This window comes from Oratosquilla oratoria, chromosome 9 (assembly GCF_046742065.1).
Source record: "Oratosquilla oratoria isolate Oo_2021 chromosome 9, ASM4674206v1, whole genome shotgun sequence".
Lineage (NCBI taxonomy): Eukaryota > Metazoa > Arthropoda > Malacostraca > Stomatopoda > Squillidae > Oratosquilla > Oratosquilla oratoria.
In genome coordinates, this window is record NC_134785.1 from 81,001,831 (window position 1) to 81,022,216 (window position 20,386).

General features: G+C 35.3%; 1 protein-coding gene across 17 annotated transcripts in view; it reads left to right on the forward strand.

Annotated features, from left to right (window-relative positions):
• LOC143028642 (uncharacterized) overlaps positions 1 to 20,386 on the forward strand; it is a 614,584-nt gene that overhangs the window by 483,097 nt on the left and 111,101 nt on the right. For 15 of the 17 annotated variants that reach the window (XM_076191067.1, XM_076191062.1, XM_076191063.1 and 12 more), the window contains one exon: positions 2,442 to 2,651. The exons of 1 other annotated variant lie outside the window; for it this stretch is intronic. In XM_076191067.1, coding sequence (XP_076047182.1) covers positions 2,442 to 2,651 — 210 coding nt within the window. The remainder of the gene's footprint in view (positions 1 to 2,441; positions 2,652 to 20,386) is intronic. One more of the 17 variants, XM_076191069.1, reaches the window with a different exon arrangement.

Below are 20,386 nucleotides of genomic sequence, written 5' to 3' on the forward strand. Positions count from 1 at the left end.
CAATCCCTGACCCACTACCCTTGCATCCACATCTCCCACCACCCCATCCATGTATGAATTGAACAGCCAGGGTGACATAACACATCCCTGACAAAGTTCCACCGTTACCTCAAACCACTCACTCTCTCCATTTCTAATCCTAATGCAAGCTCTACTACTCTTGTAAAAACTCTTGGTGGTTCTTAACAGCTTTCCTCCTATCCCATATGTCTGCAATACCTCCCATAGTGCCTTCCTGTCTATCCAATCATAAGCCTTTTTCAGATTCATAAAAGCCCAAAATACAGCCTTACTGTTTCCTATAGCTTTCTCATATCTATATACCAAGAGGTTTTACCCTGTTGTAAGGGAGGTAGCCAAGTCAGAAATACATACCTACTCCCACCCATTTTACTCCCCTTAACCATTCTTTCCTCCCTTTCATTTTAGCTACTCATGGATGAGGAGCATGCTTACTTGAAAGCCATAAAACCCCTAAAAACATCCTTACCTTTTCCCAAAAACTTCTTGCATATATGCCCTACTGTGAAAATTTAATCATTGTACCCTCTTCCTTTCCTAAACCCACACAGCTCTTCCCAATTACTCCCTCATTTCCTTCCTAATATTCTTGAGTAGCACCCACCCATATGCAATAAACTGAACAGACTGATCACTAAAGCTACTACATTCATATTTGTCTCCTTTTCCTTTTATATATTGGAACTACACATGCAATATAATAGTCCTCTGGCATATTCCCCTACATAGATGCAAATTAAACAACCTCACTATTCATTCCTCAATAACTACTCCCTTCATCAGAAACTTTATGTATCCATTTAATATAGGTGCCTTACCAACTTTCATCACTTTCAAAGGTCTTTCTATTTCACCATTTCCTAAAGCTCTTTTTTTTTCCCATCACAGTAATTTTTGTAGTATCTCCCACTGCCATAATCAATCCATCTCAAACCCCCTCCACATTCAATAAAGTTATAAAATTTGGAATTTTTTGTGGGTTTTATAGTACACATTTTTTTTCTAGTATTGTATTTTTTTTTTCCAGTTTCTGTATTGTTCATTAGTTTTGTGCTGTTTTTGTTTTAATTGTAGTAATTCTTTTCCTTGTTCTGTTAGATCTTGTTTGTTTTTTAGTTTATTTCTCTGTTTTTGAAGGTGGCTACCTCTTGTGTGTAGTTGGGGTTATATATTTTTTTTTTCATCTTGGAATGAATCTTTTGCTGGCCTTCTGAATGGTTACTGCTGTCTCGTCCACTTCTCTGGATGTGAACTGGTCGAGGTCAATGGCCTCTGAGATTTCTCTCTAATTTGTCTGTGTATTTATGCCAGTTTGCTATTTTGTTGTTTATAAAGGTTTTTATGTTTGTAGGTTGTATTTCCCACCTAGTTCTATGTTGGTCATTATTGGGAAGTGGTCAGAGGAAAGGTCACAAATGGTTTCATATGTGTGTCTGGAGTTGGAGAGAGGGTGAGCATGCATTATGAGCACGCATTATGGTCAGTGGAAGTTACTTGTTGGTTATGTTGAAGAGGCTACCTAATTGCTGGAACCTAATATGTTTATGTTGGGGCATTGTTCTTGTATTTCATGTCCTCTTTTGTCTGCTCAATGTGTGTTGAGCCAAATTGGGCAATATGTATTCAGATCACTTGCCAGTATGTACTCCTACCAGGCCAGTAGATTGATTTATTATATTTTTTTCTGGAGTAGAATCCACATAATACAACTAGCCCTGGTAATATTGTATAAAAAATGAAAAGATGATATTTCCTGAAGCTTAGGCTTATGAACTTGTATTTTCAGAAATAGATCATGAGGTTGTTGGGGAGGGGGAGTGGTATGTATCTGGATTTGAAAATCATGTTCTTTTCATCTGAATGTGTTGTGGATCACCAGTTTGTTTTAAGTTGAATAAAGTCATGTGTGTGTAACCAGGTGGAAATCCTTAATTGAAATTAAAGGATCACAATGGGTTGCAAAGTTAATTTGAGATGCTGTGAACCAAAAGTTTCTGTAAACAGGTTAATTTGTCTTGCATTTAAAGGAGATCAAATGGTTTGGCGTTAGTCATAAGCAATTTAAATTGTCAGGTATTAGCCAGAAGTTAAATTGTATGGCATGAATTAGAACAAAATCATTAGGTGGTCATAGTAAATAAGCAGTGAAGGTGATGAAATTAAAAGAAAATGGTTGATAGCTAGTTCAAGTTTATATATAATGATATGTGTATATATTTTGTTAATGTGTAAGTGCATGGATTGTATAGTGGTATAAATGAGTGTAGTGGTATGTGTGCCCACCACTAGAAGTGTGTGTGTGGATGTTATATTTTGTTTTGAATAAAAGGAGCCAGTGTAGCAACTCGGCTATGTGCTTGATCTTATTCTTTTCCATCAAGTTTTATTGTAGAAGCTGATTTTTGTCTTTGTTCTACAAGCATCGGGTGAACACGACCATGTATATACGGCAGCAGCAGCAGAATGAAGCACTGCGGAAACAGCAGCTGCGCCTCCTACAGCAGCAGCAACACCAGGTGATGGTTGCCTCAAGCACCTCAGATGTTAGTCAGCCCCCTAATACATCATACCAGAACATGGATGAACTGCTCAATAACAGCATCGCACCCAATGTTAATGTCACACTACAGGTATGCTTTGAAGGGCCTCACCATTTAGGTGATAGGAGCTACCTGGTGACAAATCTCAAATATCAAGTTGTTTATGGTAACCCATTAGTCATAAGGAATGCTGATTTCCTAACCATGAAAATTAAAACCATCAAGTTTCTGGAGCTCAAAATTATGTTAAATTGGCTGGAAAGTATCAGATAGTAGTACAATTTTCAAAACCAATAGTATAGCCCAGGGGGAGATTCATCATCATAAGAATTTCATTCATCACAAAATCCACAATATCTGTCATGGTCATTATCCATGTTGTATCCATATTAGTTGAAGGGTAAAGGGAGGGGAAAGTGATGTATGGCTTCTTTGTACATATCCTGCTTTGACTTGGCCATCTCCCTTTAAGGAGGAAAAGGCCTTAGTAGGGTATATTATTTGTAGCTTGGTGTGCAAGATTGAAGTGTATTTGAATATGACTGTAATGTACACACACACACACACACACACACACACACACACACACACACACACATGTCGGACTAACAGCGAAGATTGGAACTCCAGAAAGAAACAAAAATTTTTGTGGATTACAGCGACTAAGGAGTACCTGTGTTGTATTAGTAGGGAAGGGGAAAGCTTGTGGTGCAGTGGACAGGTGAAGAAAAAGGAGAAGGGGAGACATTATTGAGGAAAAAGGAAGGAAAAGAAGAAGGGGACGAACGGCCCCCAGACGTCAGAAGGGGTGTCAACAAAAGGTGTGCAGAACACACAGACGAGGTAGAACAGGGGAGCAGAGGTATCAAAAGCAGAACTATAGATAATAGCAGCCCAATGGAAAGAGAAGATAGCTACTTTTATGGATTTAACCCCTTCGATATGATAACGCCTATGTAGGGGTCATTAGGAGCAAGTGGGTACGCGAGGATGCCGATGTCGGCGTCTTGATTATATATATTGTAGTTGTACATGCGTGACCCCCCATACTCTGTAAACTGGCTTCATCATATTTTCTATGGTTATAAAAATTCACGGGTGAAAGAGAACGAGCACTACAGCGGTAACTTTATTTTTTATAATGCGAGTATTATGACGCAACATTGCACGTCTGGCAGCTCATGCTGCCCACGAGATTTTGGCCCGTATTGAAGGGGTTAATGAGGGAGGAGATGACAACCTCCACCGACTAGTAAATCTAGAGAACAAAAAAAAAAAAAAAAAAATGAATGAAACATGGGAGGTTAGGTTTAACCGATTAACGCTAGTTACACAAAGAGTTGATAAACTGGAAGAACTAAAGGAGAATCAAAACCTAACTAAAGAAATAGAAGAATTAAAAAGACAGTTAAGAGAAGTAAAGGATAAGAATGAGGAATTAAAAAGGAATAATGAAAAGAATAAAGAGTCCATAGCAAAAGAGGTAAGTGGTTGGAAAAAAGTACAATAGAATAAAAAAAAATAATTTAGAGATATAGTGAAACAACAGATGAAACAAACTAAGGACACAGTTACTAAAGTGATGAGGGAGAAGGAGAATATAGTAAGAGACTTAGTTGATAAAAAGAAATGTATAATTATATTAGGGATGGAAGAGAAGCATAATCCAAATAGGAATACAAGAGTAAAGGAGAAGGAAAAAGTAAATAAGATATTAGAAGTAATTCAAGAAGATGAACCAGAAACAGGTAAAGAAATTGAAGAAATATATAGACTAGGGAAATACAATACAGATAAGACCAGACCAATTAACCTCTTCACTCCGGGGCACATCGCACGTCTGGCAGCATTAGCTACCTGACGTGCGATGTTGCGTCATAATAATCGCATTATAAAAAATAAAGTCAGTGCTCAATCGTTCATTCTCTTTCACCCGTGTATTTTGATAACCATAGAAAATATTATGAAGCCAGTTTAGAGAGAATGAAGGTTACGTAGGTACGACTACAATAAATATAATCAAGATGGCGACGTCAGCATCATCGAGTACCCACTTGCTCCTCATGCCGCCTACGTAGGAAGTGGTTAAGGTTAAATTCAGGTCACAAACAACAGCAGAGAATATCTTAGCAAAAACAGGGAAACTAGCAAAAAGTGATCAATGTAAACAGGTATGGATAGAGAGATGAATAAATAGGAAAGAGAGGATGAGAAAGCAAAAAGACTAGAAGCTAAGGAAAAAAACGAGAACAGAACAAAGTCAGACAAAGAGAAATTCTATTGGAGAGTAGTGGATGTGAAAGTGAGGAAATGGTTCATAGCAGAGAAAACCGAAAGGGAAACAGAAAAGAGGATGGAAGTAGCAGAAAATTAAAAGTGTCTTACACAAATATAGATGGCCTAATAACAGGCTTGAATCTGAATGATTACCTGGAGGAAAAAGAACTGGACATAATGGGAATTGTAGAGACAAAATTGAAAGGTCCACTACCACCCAATAGTGTAGAACATGGTGCATATAATTATTGGACTAGAAACAGAGAGGTAAAACAAGGGGGTGGAGTTATGTTCTTGACTAAGAAGGATATAAATGTGAGGAATGTCACATATGGAAAGAATAGAGTACAGATGATTATGATGGAAGTGGAGGACAGGGATAGGAAGAGCAGGAAGTTTGTGGTAAATTGTGTGCCTCCTAAAATGGCTTCATGGGAAGAGAACACAAAAATATGTTAGAAGACACAAGGATAACACTAAATAAGATAATGGAAGATGGAGGAAGAATAGTTATAATGGGTGACTTTAATTGTAAAGAAATCTGCTGGGAAGAGATGACAGTGAAGGGTGGAGACGACTTATGGGGAAATGTATTACTTGATATGATTTTAGAATATACAATGATGCAATAGATACAAGAGAATACTAGGTATAGAAATGAGGAAGAACCATTGAGCCTGGACCTAATAATCACACCAGAACCTGAAATAGTGGACAAGATTGAATATAAGACACCAATAAGTAAAAGTGACTACATATTGGTTGAACTTGAACTAAATGAGGAAAAATACATGGAAAAAAACTAACAATATAGAAAGGGAAGATTGATATATGGAAAAAAAAAATTGATCAAATGAGAATTCTTTTAAAAAGCAGACTGGGAAAGGATACACAAGGAAGAAACAACAGTAGAAGAGAAATGGAATATTTTGACAAATTTATAAAGGAGTGAAAAGTTATGTTGCAAGACAAAAAAAAAGAAAAAGGATATGTAAAGTGTTGGTACAACAAAAGATGTAGGGAGTTAAAAGACAAAAGGGATAAAGCTTGGATAAAATGGAAGAGAGACAAGAACTGAAAAATGGAAAATATATACTAGTTATAGAAATGAATATGTACAAGTGTACAGAGAAGAAAAGAGAAAATATGAAAAAGATGTCATAGAAAAATGTAAAGATCAACCAAAACTGTCTTATGGATTTGTAAACAACAAACTGAAAAACAAACAAGAATTAGAGAAACTACAACAAGGAGTTGAATACACAGAGGAAATAGAAATGGCAGAAACTATGAACAAGCATTTTAAATCAGTGTTTACGAGGGAGAACATACAACTTAGAGATGGAATGGGAGGATAAAGTCCCCCCTATGAAAGAGATAGAAGTAACAAGGAAAGAAATAATGAATCACTTGAGTAATCTTGTTGTCAGAAAATCGCATGGACCAGATGAAATGGCAAACTGGATTTTGAGAGAATGCAGGAATGAACTAACAGACAAAATGCATAGTCTAATAAGCAGTTTATTGAAAGAAGGGAAAATTCCAGAAGATTGGAAAAGAGCAAATATAGTACTAATATATAAAAGGGGAAACAAGAAAGACCTACTAACTATAGACCAGTCTCTCTTACAAGTACGATTGCTAAAATCTGTGAAAGAATGAATGATCAAAATTAGGTGGGTAAGGGATTTGGAAAAAACAATGTACTAAATCCAAGGTAATTAGGATTTAGACAAGGATGATCATGCGTCACAAACTTTATGTGTTTCTATTGAAGGCTAATAGATGTAATACAAGAAAGAGATAGATGGGCTCATTGTGTATTTCTAGACCTGAAAAAAGCTTTTGATAAGGTGCCACATAAGAAATTGCTAAAGAAATTAGAAACTGCTGGAGAAATATAGGGCAAACTGCTGAAGTGGATGGAAAACTTCCTGCATGAAAGAAAAATGAGTGGTGATAAGAGACAAACACTCTAATTGGAATGAAGTGATTAGTGGAGTTCCACAAGGAACAGTTTTGGCCCCAATAATGTTTGCTATATATATTAATGATATGGATAAAGGAATTGAAAGTTATATGAGCTTCTTTGCGGATGATGCAAAATTGTTGAAAAAAGTGAACACTAGAAGATTTTAAGTTGCTGCAGAGTGATCTCAATAAAATATGGTGAGTGAAGGAGGAAGTGGGAGATGGAATTCAATATTAAGAAGCATAGTATAGTAAAAGCCCTTGTATCCGGCACCAATGGGGCCGAAGACGTACCGGATACGAGAAAATGCCGGATACGGGAAGGGATATTAAAAAAAAATACATTTATTTACATTGTTCTTTTACTTATTAAAAGATCTTAATTCGCTTTAATAATAAACACATCCACATGTCTATATATTGTAAATTCTATCAGTATAGAGTAAATCCAATCAATATACATCAGTTATAATCATCACAGCATTACCAGTTATCTAATTCATCATCTGATAATTTTACGACGGAGTTGTGAATGGCCGCGTTCAGTGTTGGTGGCTGAGAGGGTGCATTCACCTCTACACTCGAGTTTTCTTTCACTAAACTTTTTGTACCAACTTTCATGAAATGTATGATGTCTCTGCTTAGAATTTTTTCCTCTTTGTTTGTGCACTGTTCTGCAAATTTCACAAACACTGCTAGACCCTTTGCTGCATCCTTCCACAACACTTTCATCTCAGGGTCGTCTTCTTCACTATCTGCCTCTGTCGTTTTCGCATGTTCATCGGGAAGTGATTGTAAAATTTCATCATCACTAAGTGAGAATGTTGCTGCTCGGTCACTGTCCATATCTACACACACTTGTATCGCTTCGTCACTAATGCAAAGTTAACGCGACAACCCATCTTTCAATTCTTTCACCGCCGATTCTTTCTTGCCGACGGAAAACCCTCAAATTTCTTATTCCCTTCCTGATCTTCAAACATTATTTGCGGATATGATTTTCTCTAACACCGCATTAGAGTTTGTTGTTTTTCATCCTCCCAAGCTAGCGATTCCATAAAAATAGCATCTTTAACATTAATCCCACGTTGGAATTCGGAAATGCCACCGTCCTCAAAATAAACTAGTTTGCGCATAGAACTTTTCCGATAATTCTTTTTTAAGTTTTGAATCACTCCTTGATCCATGGGCTGGATCACACTTGTTACGTTCGGCGGTAAATACACAATAAAAATGTTTCCATTGCTCAGTTCCTCAGCTTTATTGTTGTCGAGTAGGAGAATAAATTTGCTGTCCTCTAGAAGTCTTTTTTTTTTTAATTTTCTTTCACTGATGGGACAAACACATGCTTGAGCCAGTTCATGAATGTTTCTGAGTCCATCCATGGGTTATTTTGTTGGCGATAATCCACTGGCAAGTAAATTAGATTTTTAAAACAACGTGGCTTCCGGTATTTTCTAACGACACACAATTTGACTTTATGAGTCCCTGCCATGTTCGTACATAGTAACACCGTCAGTCTATCCTTGCTTTGTTTGAATCTTTTGGTGGTTTCCTCTGCTTCACTGGCTAGTGTAGATGTCGATAAACAGTGGTAGAAAAGGCCTGTCTCGTCAACGTTGTAGATCTGTTCCGATTTCAGATCGTCCTCGGCAACCAATTTTGCAAACCTATGACAGAAAGGAGGAAAGAAAAGTAAAAATACATATATATATATATATATATATATATATATATATATATATATATATAAATGCACTATGCATCCGTGTATGCGAGAAATAAATTGAGATATGAGATGCGAATCTTTACCATGTAGGCACAGGTTAATGAACGTACCTGTCTATAAACTCCTCTGCAAAAGGTAAATCAGCAGATTTTGCTTCCCCAAACACATCAAGACGACGTATTCTATGGCGATTCTTGAATCTTTTAAGTCATCCATCTGAAAACTGGCACGATTCTCCAATTGACATCTTTTCAGCAAAATCTTTGGCTTTTTCTTGCAGCGTTGGGCCTAATATAGCTGCACCTTCAGACTTTTTAAGACAAAATCACTCGTACAACACTTTGTCCAGCATTTCCACACATTTATGTTGCACGAGTAGAGTGTGGCGATTTTCTGCAGCTTCAGGCGCGTCACTCAACTTCGCAAACTCTCTTAGCTTTTCGGATTGGGCCTTGATATCGTAAATGGTAGACGACCCAATGCCGTATTCTTCCTTTAGTATTTTTCTATTTCCGCCTTTCTTCAATCTTCTGCATATATCCACCTTCTGCTTAAGTGAAAGCACCACACTTTCCTTTTCTCAACTTTGGGCATGATAAAATAGAGTTGGCTAACATGTGCACGGAGGTGGCTAACACGTGGCGGGAGAAGTGAATGGGACTGAGAAGCCCTGGTGGCGGCGAGAGCAACTACAACCATGCCAGGGATTTTAAACACACACGTGAAATATATGCCGGTTATTTGAAGTGCCGGATACAAGAAGGCCGGATACGAGGGCTTTTACTGTATAATGGAATTTGGAAGAAGCAAAAAACCAATAATGGGAACATATAAATTGGGAGAAGAAGGAATAAAAAAAGTAGAAAATGAGAAGGACCTGGGAGTCATTTTTATGAATAATATGGCCCCGAAACATATAAACAAGATTTTTGGAGAAACTTATAATTTAATAAGAACAATCAAAGTGGCATTTACATACCTGGATGAAGAAATGGTGAAGAAAATACTAGTCACTTTGATAAGACCAAGATTGGAGTATGCAGCGACGACATCAAGTACAAAAAAATGTATAACAAAACTTGAAAGAATACAAAGAGCAATTACGAAATTGGCACCAACACTCCCAGAACTATTATATGAAGAGAGACTAGCAAAATTTGAGCTACAGACATTAGAGTAAAGAAGAGAGAGAGGGGACTTGATAACTATTTATAGAGTCATGAAAGTCATAAAAACTATTGATAGAGAGGATCTAATAAAATGGGATAATAGAGATACAAGAGAACATGGAAAGAAAATCAAGAAAGACAGTTATACAAGAGACCTGAAAAAGAACAGCTTTCCCCCACAGGGTAATACATGTTTGGAACAAGTTAGATGAAAATGTGGTGTGTGCAAAAATGATACACGAATTTAAAAAACAGTCTAGATAAAATGAGATATGAAGATGGGACTCCATGAGCATAGCTCCCTTTCCCATGAAATACAACTAGATAAATACACACACACACCAGTTGAAGTGACAGCAAAGATTAGACTTCAAGAAAAAGCTACAATATTTGTGGATCTCAACGACGAGGGAGTACCTGTGTTGTATTAGGGAAGGGGAAAGCTCGTGGTGTGGTGGGAAGGTGAAAAAAAAAGGAGAAGGGGAGGGATTACTGAGGAAAATGGAAGGAAATGAGGAAGGGGACAAATGGGCCCTGGAAGTCAGAAGGAATGTCAACAAGAGATGCACAGACGATAGAGGTAGAATTGAAGAGATTAGTAAAAATATAAAAATTAGAAATATAGATAAGAGCAGCACAATGGAAGGTGAAGATAATTATTTCCATGGATTTAACGAGGGAGGAGATGATAACTTCCCCCGATTAGCAAGTCTAGAGGAAAAACTAGAGAAAATGAATGAACAGTGGGATTACACATAGAGTTGATAAATTGGAAGAACTAAAGAAGAACCAAAACCTAAATAAAGAAATAGAAGAATTAAAATGACAGTTAAAAGAAGTAAAGGATGAGAATGAGAAATTAAAGAATGATAATAAAGAGAATAAAGAGTCCATAGGAGAAGAGGTACAGGGTTGGTGAAAAGTCCAAGAGAACAACAAAATTGAATTTAGAGATATAGTAAACCAACAGATGAACGAACAAACTAAGCACATAGTTATTAAAGTGGTGAGAGAGAAGAAGGAACTTGAGCTACAGACATTAGAGCAAAGGAGAGAGACTTGATGATTATAGAATCATGAAAGGCTTAGAACCTATTGATAGAGAGGATCTAATAAAATGTGATAGCAGAGATACAAGAGGACAAGGAAAGAAAATCAAGAAAGACAGTTATAGAAGAGACCTGAAAAAGAACAGCTTTCCCCACAGGGTAGACGTTTGGAACAAGTTAGATGAAAATGTGGTGTGTGCAAAAACAATACATGAATTTAAAAACAGTTTAGATAAAATGAAATATGAAAACGGGACACCACGAGCATAGCTTCCCTTCCAGTAAAATACAACTAGGTAAATACACACACACATACATACACAGAAGAAGATTGTAGTTCGCTACGAGAAGACCTAGGCAAAATATGGGAATGGAGTCAGAAATGTGAGATGAGCTTCAACATCAAGAAATGTAGCATAATAGAATTTGGAAAAAGCAAAAATAGAGTATCGGGTCAATACAAAATTGGAAACAAAGACGTCAAGAAAGGAAATTCAGAAAGGGACCTGGGAGTAATCATCTCAAGCGACTTGACACCTAACAGACTTTTAACTTACTAAGATCAATGAAAGTGGCCTTCGACTACATAGATGAGATGGTTAGAAAAATAGTGGTTACACTGATAAGACCTAAACTAGAATATGCCGCAACATTGTGGGCACCCAGCACAAAGAAGAACATAAGAAAATTAGAATCCAAAGAGCAGCAACAAAAATGGCACCTACACTGGCAAATCTGACATATTAAAAAAGATTGGAGAAACTACATCTGTCAACACTGGAACAGAGAAGAGAAAGAGGTGATGTACTGACCATTTACAGAATTATGAAAGAGATGGAAATCCTCGATAGAGATGACTTATTAAAGTGGGACAGAAGAGAAATAAGAAGACACGAAAAGAAACTAAAGGACACTTATAAAAGTGACCTGAAAAAGAATAGCTTCCCACATAGAGTGATGGATATCTGGAACAAACTGAACAGAGAAACAGTGAATGCCAAAACTATACATGATTTTAAGAATAAACTGGATGTGGAAAGATACGAAAATGGGTCACTAGAAGCATAGCTCTTGTCCCATAAAATATAACTAGGTAAATAAGTACACAAGTAACAATCAAAGGACATCTCAAGAATACACTCTGAACTGCTAATTAGCGAGTTGCCGACAAACGATTTTGGAACTAACCAATCGCTGCGAGATTGTTTACATAAAACCAAAGGGGAGTTTTTTTTAGTTGTGACCAACAATGTAGTCTTTGTATCTTTGTTCATTTATTCTTTTTGCATGATTAGTGACAACAATGGAAGAAAAAAACAAAGGATTTAGGAAAAAGGAACCTATAAATGTCTTGACATAAGTACAATTGAGTCCCCATTAGAGTACTGAAAAAAAATGTTCTTAAACGAGACCCCAAAGATATAGCAAAGGTTTGATGAAAATGTCTTCTCGGGGTTTAATAGAGACAATAGCAATATGTATAGAGTGATAGACACGGAAAGAGAACCCAGGTTTAAAAATATAATAAGAAATAGGGAAATCAGTGAATTGTTAGATGAAATAATCGAACTCAAAAATGAATGCAAAAGTATATATAAAGAAGTAGCCCTATTAAGAAAGGCCAATGAAGAAAATAACAGGGAAATAGATGAGTTGAAAATGGAACTGAATAGGATAAAGGGAGAAATTAAAAGATTGAAAAATGAAGATATGAATTGGAATGAAGCATTAAAGAAAGAGATGAAGGATCAAATACAGGCAGTGACTGAGAAATTGGAAGAAAAGATAAAAGAAAATGACTTCCAAGAAATAAACAGTGGAGGGTGGAACAGGAAAGTAAAAAATGATTTTGTAAAGAAATAGTGGAACAACAAGTAAAGGAGAATGCTAAGGAAACGGTAATCCAAGTGATTAAAGAGAAAGGAAATTTGGTTAGGGATACAGTGGACAAAAAGAGATGCATTGTAATCTGTGGTATTAAAAAAAAGCATGATGTCCTAGGTATCAGAGGAAAAAGAGATCGCTAAAGAAATTCTGAAAGAGATTCAAGAGGAAGGACAAAGTTTAGATAAAGAAATTGAAGAAAGATATAGAATAGGTAGATATTCAAAAGAAAAACAATATAGGCCACTAAAAGTAAAACTTAGGTAAAAAATGATTGTAGAGGAAGTACTATTCAGAACAACAAAACTAGCAAACATTGAAAATCACAAAAATGTATGGATAAAAAAAATGTGATGAAGAAAGAAAAAGAAAAAGAGCTTAGAAATGAAGCTAATGAAAAATGAACTGAGACTAAAAGGAATGATTTTTTTTTTTTTTTTTTTTTTTTTTTTTTTTAAGTGGTGGACCTGAGGCTGAGAAAATGGTATATCAGGAAAAAGGAAACAAAGCAGACAGAAAAAGACAAGAAAGAAAAAAAAAAAATTAGCCTATACCAACATAGATGGAATGATCTCAGGACTGAATGAACTAAATGACTATCTGGCATTAGAAAAACCAGACATAATGGGAATAGTAGAAACTAAACTAAAAGGTAATCTACCACCAAATACTGTGGGACAAGGTCTATACAACTACTGGATGAAAAACAGAAAGGAAAAATAGGGATTAGTATTATTTCTGACCAGGAAAGACTTAAATGTGACAAAATTAATAGAAGGAAAAAATAATGTAGAATCAATTATGATAAAAGTGGAAAGCAACCACATGAAAAGTAGAAAATTTGTAGTAATGTATGTACCCCCCAAAACACAGTCCTGGAAAGAACACGATCATTCCAAATTGTTGGAAGATACTAAGTATGAACTGACCGATATACTGAAAGAGAAAATATAGTTATAGATGATTTTAATTCAAAAGAAATATGTAGGGAAGAAATGACAGTAAAGGGTGGAGAAGACATATGGGGCAACATGCTACTTGATATGACCATTGAATACACAATGACTCAGTGGATAAAGGAAAATACCAGATACAGAAACAATGAGGAACCTTCGAGACTGGATTTAATACTTATGTCAGAACCTGAAATTGTAGACAGAATAGATTACAAAACACCAATAGGATAGAGTGACCATGTACTAATAGAATTTGAACTAAAAGAACAAATATACCTAAGAAGAAATGAGAAACATAGAATATGAAGACTAATGTACAACAAAACGAATTTTGATAAACTTAAAAAAAAAAATTGTAACGCAAACTGGGAAAAAATCCTAAAGGAAGAAACAAGGATGGAAGAGAAATGGAATATACTAAAAGAAACTTATAATGAGGGAGTGAACAAATATGTACACAACAAAAGCAAGAAAGAGCATACATAAAGAACTGGTACAACAAAAATGTAGTGAAGCTAAGGATAAAAGAGACAAAGCCTGGGGAAAAAATGGAAAAAAGAAAAAACAAAAAAACAAAAAACGAGCAAATGGCAAACATATATCAAACTAAGAGAAATTATGAAAAAGAATAGAAAAATGCAAGGAACAACCTAAACTATTTTACAGATATGTGAATGGTAAACTAAAAAACAAACAAGAAATAGAAAAGCTGCGCCAAGGAAGTCATGAATATACAGAAGAACAAGAAATGGCAGAAATTATGAGCAACCATTTCAAATCTGTATTAATAATTGAGAACTCACTAACTGTGAGGGAATAGAAAAACAGAAATCCCCCCAATGAAGTAAATAACTATATGAAAGAAGGAAATCAGCGACCACATAAAAAAAACTTGATGTCAGAAAATTGCATGGTCTGGATGGAATTGCAAATTGGATACTGAAAGAATGCATAGAAGAGTTAACAGATAAAATATACAATATAATCAAATGCTTTCTCAATGAAGGAAAGGTACCACAAGACTGGAAAAATGCAAACATTGTACCCTAACAAGCACTGTAGCAAAAATATGTGAAAAAGTGATCAAAATTAGATGGGTTAAACCTTAAAAAAAAAAAAAAAAAAAAAAATGAACCCAAGCCAATTTGGATTTGACAAGGAAGATCATGTACAACAAACCTGATCTGCTTCTATTGGGACTAATAGATATACAAGAGAGGGATGGATGGGCACTGTGCTTATCTAGACCTACTAAAAGCATTTGATAAGGTACCACACAAGAAATTAATAAGAACAATAGAATCAATAGGTGGCATCGGAGGTAAATATTAGAATGGATAGAGGATTTCCTGACTGGAAGAAAAATGAGGGTAGTAATTAGACAAATACTCAAAGTGGGAAGAAATGATAAGTGGTGTCCCACAGGGGTTGGTGCTGGCTCCAATCATGTTTGCCATATATATAAATGACATGGATGAAGTTGAATGTTATATGAATTTCTTCACAGATGATGCAAAAATACTAAAGAAAGTAAGAACAGAGGACTGTGAATCATTACATTCAGACCTGGACAAAATCAGGAAATGGACTCAAAAGTGGGAAGTGAACTTCAATATCAAGAAATGTATATAATGGATTTTGGAAAAAAGTAAAAACCAATTTCAAAAAATGATAAAATTGGTGAAAAATATATCAAAAATGTGTACTTGGAAATGGACCTTGGATTAATAATCAGCTAAGACATGACACCGGATAAACATAACAAAATAGTTGGAAAAACCTTCAACCTATTAAGGTCAATGAAAATGGTATTTGACTATTTGGATGAACATACATACATATACCAAGGCTTTTTCCCCCTTACTAGGGAGGTAGCCAAAAAGGAAAAGGCATAAAATCATTCCCACCCATTCCATCCCTGAAAACACTCCACACCCTCCCTCCTATCTTAGCAACTCCTAGATGATGGGTCATCCCTGCACCCTGTCCACTGCCCTGGGTCAGAACCAGTGTAGCAAGATGAAGAAATTATTAAAAAAATATTAGTTACATTAATAAGACCAAAACTGGAATATGCCTCAACACTATGGACACCCAGTACTAAAAAGAATATAAAGAAATTAGAAAGAATACAGAGAGCAATGACAAAGTTGGCACCAGCTCTTTCCAAATTAACATACAAACAAAGATTATCCAAATTGGAACTACCAACACTGGAGCAGAGAAGAGAAAGAGGTGATCTACTGACTATAGAATCATGAAAGGAATGGAAATCCTTGTTAGAAATTATTTACTAAAAAATGACAATGGAAAAACGAGGTCATGAAAAGAAACTCAAAAAGGATAACTCTAGAAGAGATCGAAAAAAAAACAGCTTCCCACACAGAGTGCTGGATATCTGGAATAACTTAAATAAAGAAACAGTGTGTGCAAATACTATTCAAGATTAAAAAAAAAAACCTTGATGCTGAAAGATAGAAAGATGGGTCACCACGAGCATAGCTCCCTTCCCGTGTAATACAACTAGGTAAATACACACACACACACACACACACACATATATATATATATATATATATATATATATATATATATATATATATATATATATATATATAAATGACATGGATGAAGGAGTAGAGTGTTATATGAATTTCTTCACAGGTGATGCAAAAATACTATAGAAAGTAAGAACAGAGAAGGATTGTGAATCATTACAGTTAGACCTGGACAAAATCTGGAAATGGACTTAACAGTGGAAAGTGAACTTCAATAGCAAGAAATGTAGTACAATAGAATTTGGAGAAAGTAAAAATAGAATATCGAGAAATTATAAAATTGGTGAAGAAGTCAAAAAAGTGAACTCAGAAAGAGACCTTGGAGTAATAATCAGCAAAGGCATGACACTGGACAAACATATCAGTAAAATAGTTGGAGAAACCTTCAATCTATTAAGGTCAGTGAAAGTGGCATTTGACTACTTGGATGAGGAAATTATTAAAAAAAAATATTACACTAATAAGACCAAAAGTGGAGTATGCAGCAACACTATGGACACCCACTAAAAGGAATATATAGAAATTAGAATACAAAGAGCACTGACAAATTAACATATGAACAAAGATGGTCCAAATTGGAACTACCAACTCTGGAACAAAGAAGAGAAAGAGGAGATCTGCTGATTATTTATAGAATCATTGAAGGAATGGAAATCGTAGATAGGGATGATTTATCAAAATGGGACTATGGAAAAACAAGAGGACAAGAAAAGAAACTCAAAAAGGATAACTATAGAAGAGATCTGAAAAATAAAATGGCTTCCCACATAGAGTACTGGATACCTGTAATAATTTAGATAAAGAAACAGTGTGTGCAAACACTATTAAAGATTTTAAGAAAAACTTACTGAAAGATACAAAGACAGGTCACCACAAGCATTGCTCCCTTTCCCATAGAATACAACTAAGTACAACTAGGTAAATACACACACACTTTCTCCCCTTTCTCTTCCAGACATAATGGGAATTGTGGAGACAAAATTGAAAGGTCCTATACAATCAAGTATGGTGGGACAAGGTTTATACAACCATTGGTCAAAAAATTGAATGGATTTATGTTATTGACTAGAAAGGGCTTAAATGTGATAAAGATAACAGAAGGTAAAGAAAATGTAAAAATGATCACAAAGTTGAAAATAGCAGTATGAAAAACAGAAAGTTTATAGTAGCATATGTGCCCCAAAAACAAAGGCTTGGTCTGATGGTGATCACTCAAATTTACTGGAAGACACAAAGAATGAATTATCTGAGACACTGATAGATGGAGGACACATAGTAATTATGGGTGACTCACAAAGGAAATAAATTGGGAAGAATTGACAAAAGGCGGAGAGGAACTCTGGGGCAACATTCTACTGGATTTCACCATTGATTATACATTGATTCAATGGGTCAAGGTAAACACTAGGTATAAAAACAACGAAGGACCATCGTCACTAGACTTGATATTCACTTCCGAGCCTGAAATCTTGGACAAAATGAATTACAAGATACCAATTGGGAATAGTGACTACATACTAATAGATTTTGAACTTAAGGAACAAAATGATGTGAGAAGAAATAAGAAACACACAGAAGGAAGATTAATGTACAACAAAACTGACTTTATAAAACTTAGAAGAAAACAATCAAAACGCTAGCTGTGAAAAAAATTCAAATGATGAAACAAAGATGGAAGAGAAATGGAACATATTTAAAGAAAAATACAAGGAGGGAACAGATAAACATATACCTAAGAAGATTTTTTTTTTTTTTTTTTTTTTAAATAAAGTTTTGGTATAGCAAAAAGTGTAGTGATGCTAAAGATAAAAGAGACAAAGCCTGGAAAAGATGGAAAAAGACAAAAAATGACCAAATGGCTAACATGCATCAAACTGAGAAATGAATATGTTGATATACGTAGAGGAAAAAAGAAACTACAAAAAAGATATAATAGACAAATGCAAAGACCAACCTAAACTGAAAAACAAAAACAAAATAGTGGAACTGTGCGAAGGAAACAAAAAATATATAGAAGATATTGAAATGGCTGAAGTAATGACCAGACAGTCTGTATTTACAATTGAAAGCTCACAAATTTGGGATGAAGGACAATGAGAAGGATCCTCTAAAATGAAACAAATAACAGTGATACAGAAAGAAAATAAGGGACCAAATAAAGAATCTTGACATCATATGGACCCAATGGAATAGCAAACTGGATATTGAAAGAATGTATAGATGAATTAATGGACAAAATACACAAGACAATTGACTTCTCACTCAAGGAAAAGTACCATAAGATTGGAAAAATGCAAATATTGTACCAATATATAAAGGAGGAAACAAAGAAAATCCAAGAAACTATAGACCGGTATCCCTTACGAGCACAATAGCAAACATATGCTAAAAAGTTATTTAAAACAAATAGATTAAACACTTGGAAGAGAACAATATGCTAAATCCAAAACAATTTGGTTTTAGAAATGGAAGATCATGTACCACAAATTTACGAGTGATATGCTTTTACTCAAGATATAGAAATAATACAAGGAAGAGACGGATGGTCAGATTGTGCCTTCTTGGAATTACAAAAGGCTTTTGACAAAGTACCACACTAAAAGCTACTAAGAAAAATTGAAATAATAGGTGGAATATAAGGAAATTTTTTGGAATGGATAAAAGACTTCTTGAATGGAAGAAAAATGAGTGTGGGACTTAGAGACAAGAACTATTGGTAAGATATGATAAGTGGAGTCCCCCAAGGCTCTGTATTGGCTCCGATAATAATTGCTATTTATATAAATGACATGGATGAAGGTGTGGAATGTTATATGAGCTTTGCAGATGATGCAAAACTATTAACCCCTTCCATACGGTGCCGCACACGTAGGCGTCATGGGGAGCGAGTGTATTCGCGAGGCTGCCATATCGGCGTCTTGATTATATTTATTGTAGTCGCCCCTCCATAATGACATTCTTTCTAATTCTTTTGTAATCGCATTTTCTATGGTTATCAAAATTCACGGGTGAAGAGAGAACGATCGATATAAGCGGTGACTATATTTTATGATGCGAGTATTATTACGACACGTCGTACGGCTGGCATTGGCTGCTGCCACCGAGATCTAAGTCCATGACGCCTACGTGTGCGGCACCGTATGGAAGGGGTTAAAGAGACTAAGTACAGAGGAAGATTGCAAATCTTTTCAAGCAGACCTGGACAAAGACTGGAAATGGAGTCAAAAGAATGAAGTGAATTTCAACATTAAGAAATGTAGCACAGTGAGTCCTTATATAGTAATTCTTTATCTGGTAAATTCACAGTTACGGTATTTGGTAATTACTACCCTTGATTCTATTTATGGTAAGAAAAATTCACAGATACGGTATCTGTTAGATATTTTGAAGAAGAAAAAGCAGGGAGAAGGTATGTCTGCCGTATCCTATTATTACTTTTTATAATGGGTTTGGTATACGGTAATTTCAATTTACTGTAAGGCTTTCAGGAATGCATATGTACCATATAACGAGGACTTACTGTATAATGGAATTTGGAAGAAGCAAAAATAGAATCTCGGATCAATATAAATTTGGTACAAAGAAAGTAATAAAAGTAAACTGAAAGGGACCTTGGAGTAACTATCTCAAACGACATGACACCAGACAAACAATGAAAGTGGCCTTTGACTATATGAATGAAGAAATGGTAAAGAAAATACTAGTTACACTGATAAGACCAAAATTGGAATGTATAGATGAACTAACGGACAAAATACACAAGGTGATTGATTTCTCACTCAAAGGAGGATAGGTACCACAAGATTGGAAAAATGCAAAAGTTGTACCAATATACAAGGAGGGGACAAGGAAAATCCAACCAACTATTGACCAGTTTCCCTTAAAAGCAGAAATATGCCAAAAAGTTATCAAAAACAAATGAATTAAACATTTGGAAGAGAATAATATACCAAATCCAAAACAATTTGGATTTAGATGTGGAAAATCATGTGCCACAAATTTTATTTGCTTTTACTCAAGACTAATAGAAATAATGCAAGAAGGGACAGAAGGGCAGATTGTGCCTTCTTAGATTTACCAAAGGTATTTGATAAAGTACCGCACAAAAAGCTACTAAGAAAAATTGAAACAATAGGTGGAGTACATAGAAAGTTATTCGAATGGATGAAAGATTTCTTGAACGGGAGAAAAATGAGAGTGGTACTTACAGAGATGAGAAGTGTAGTCCCACA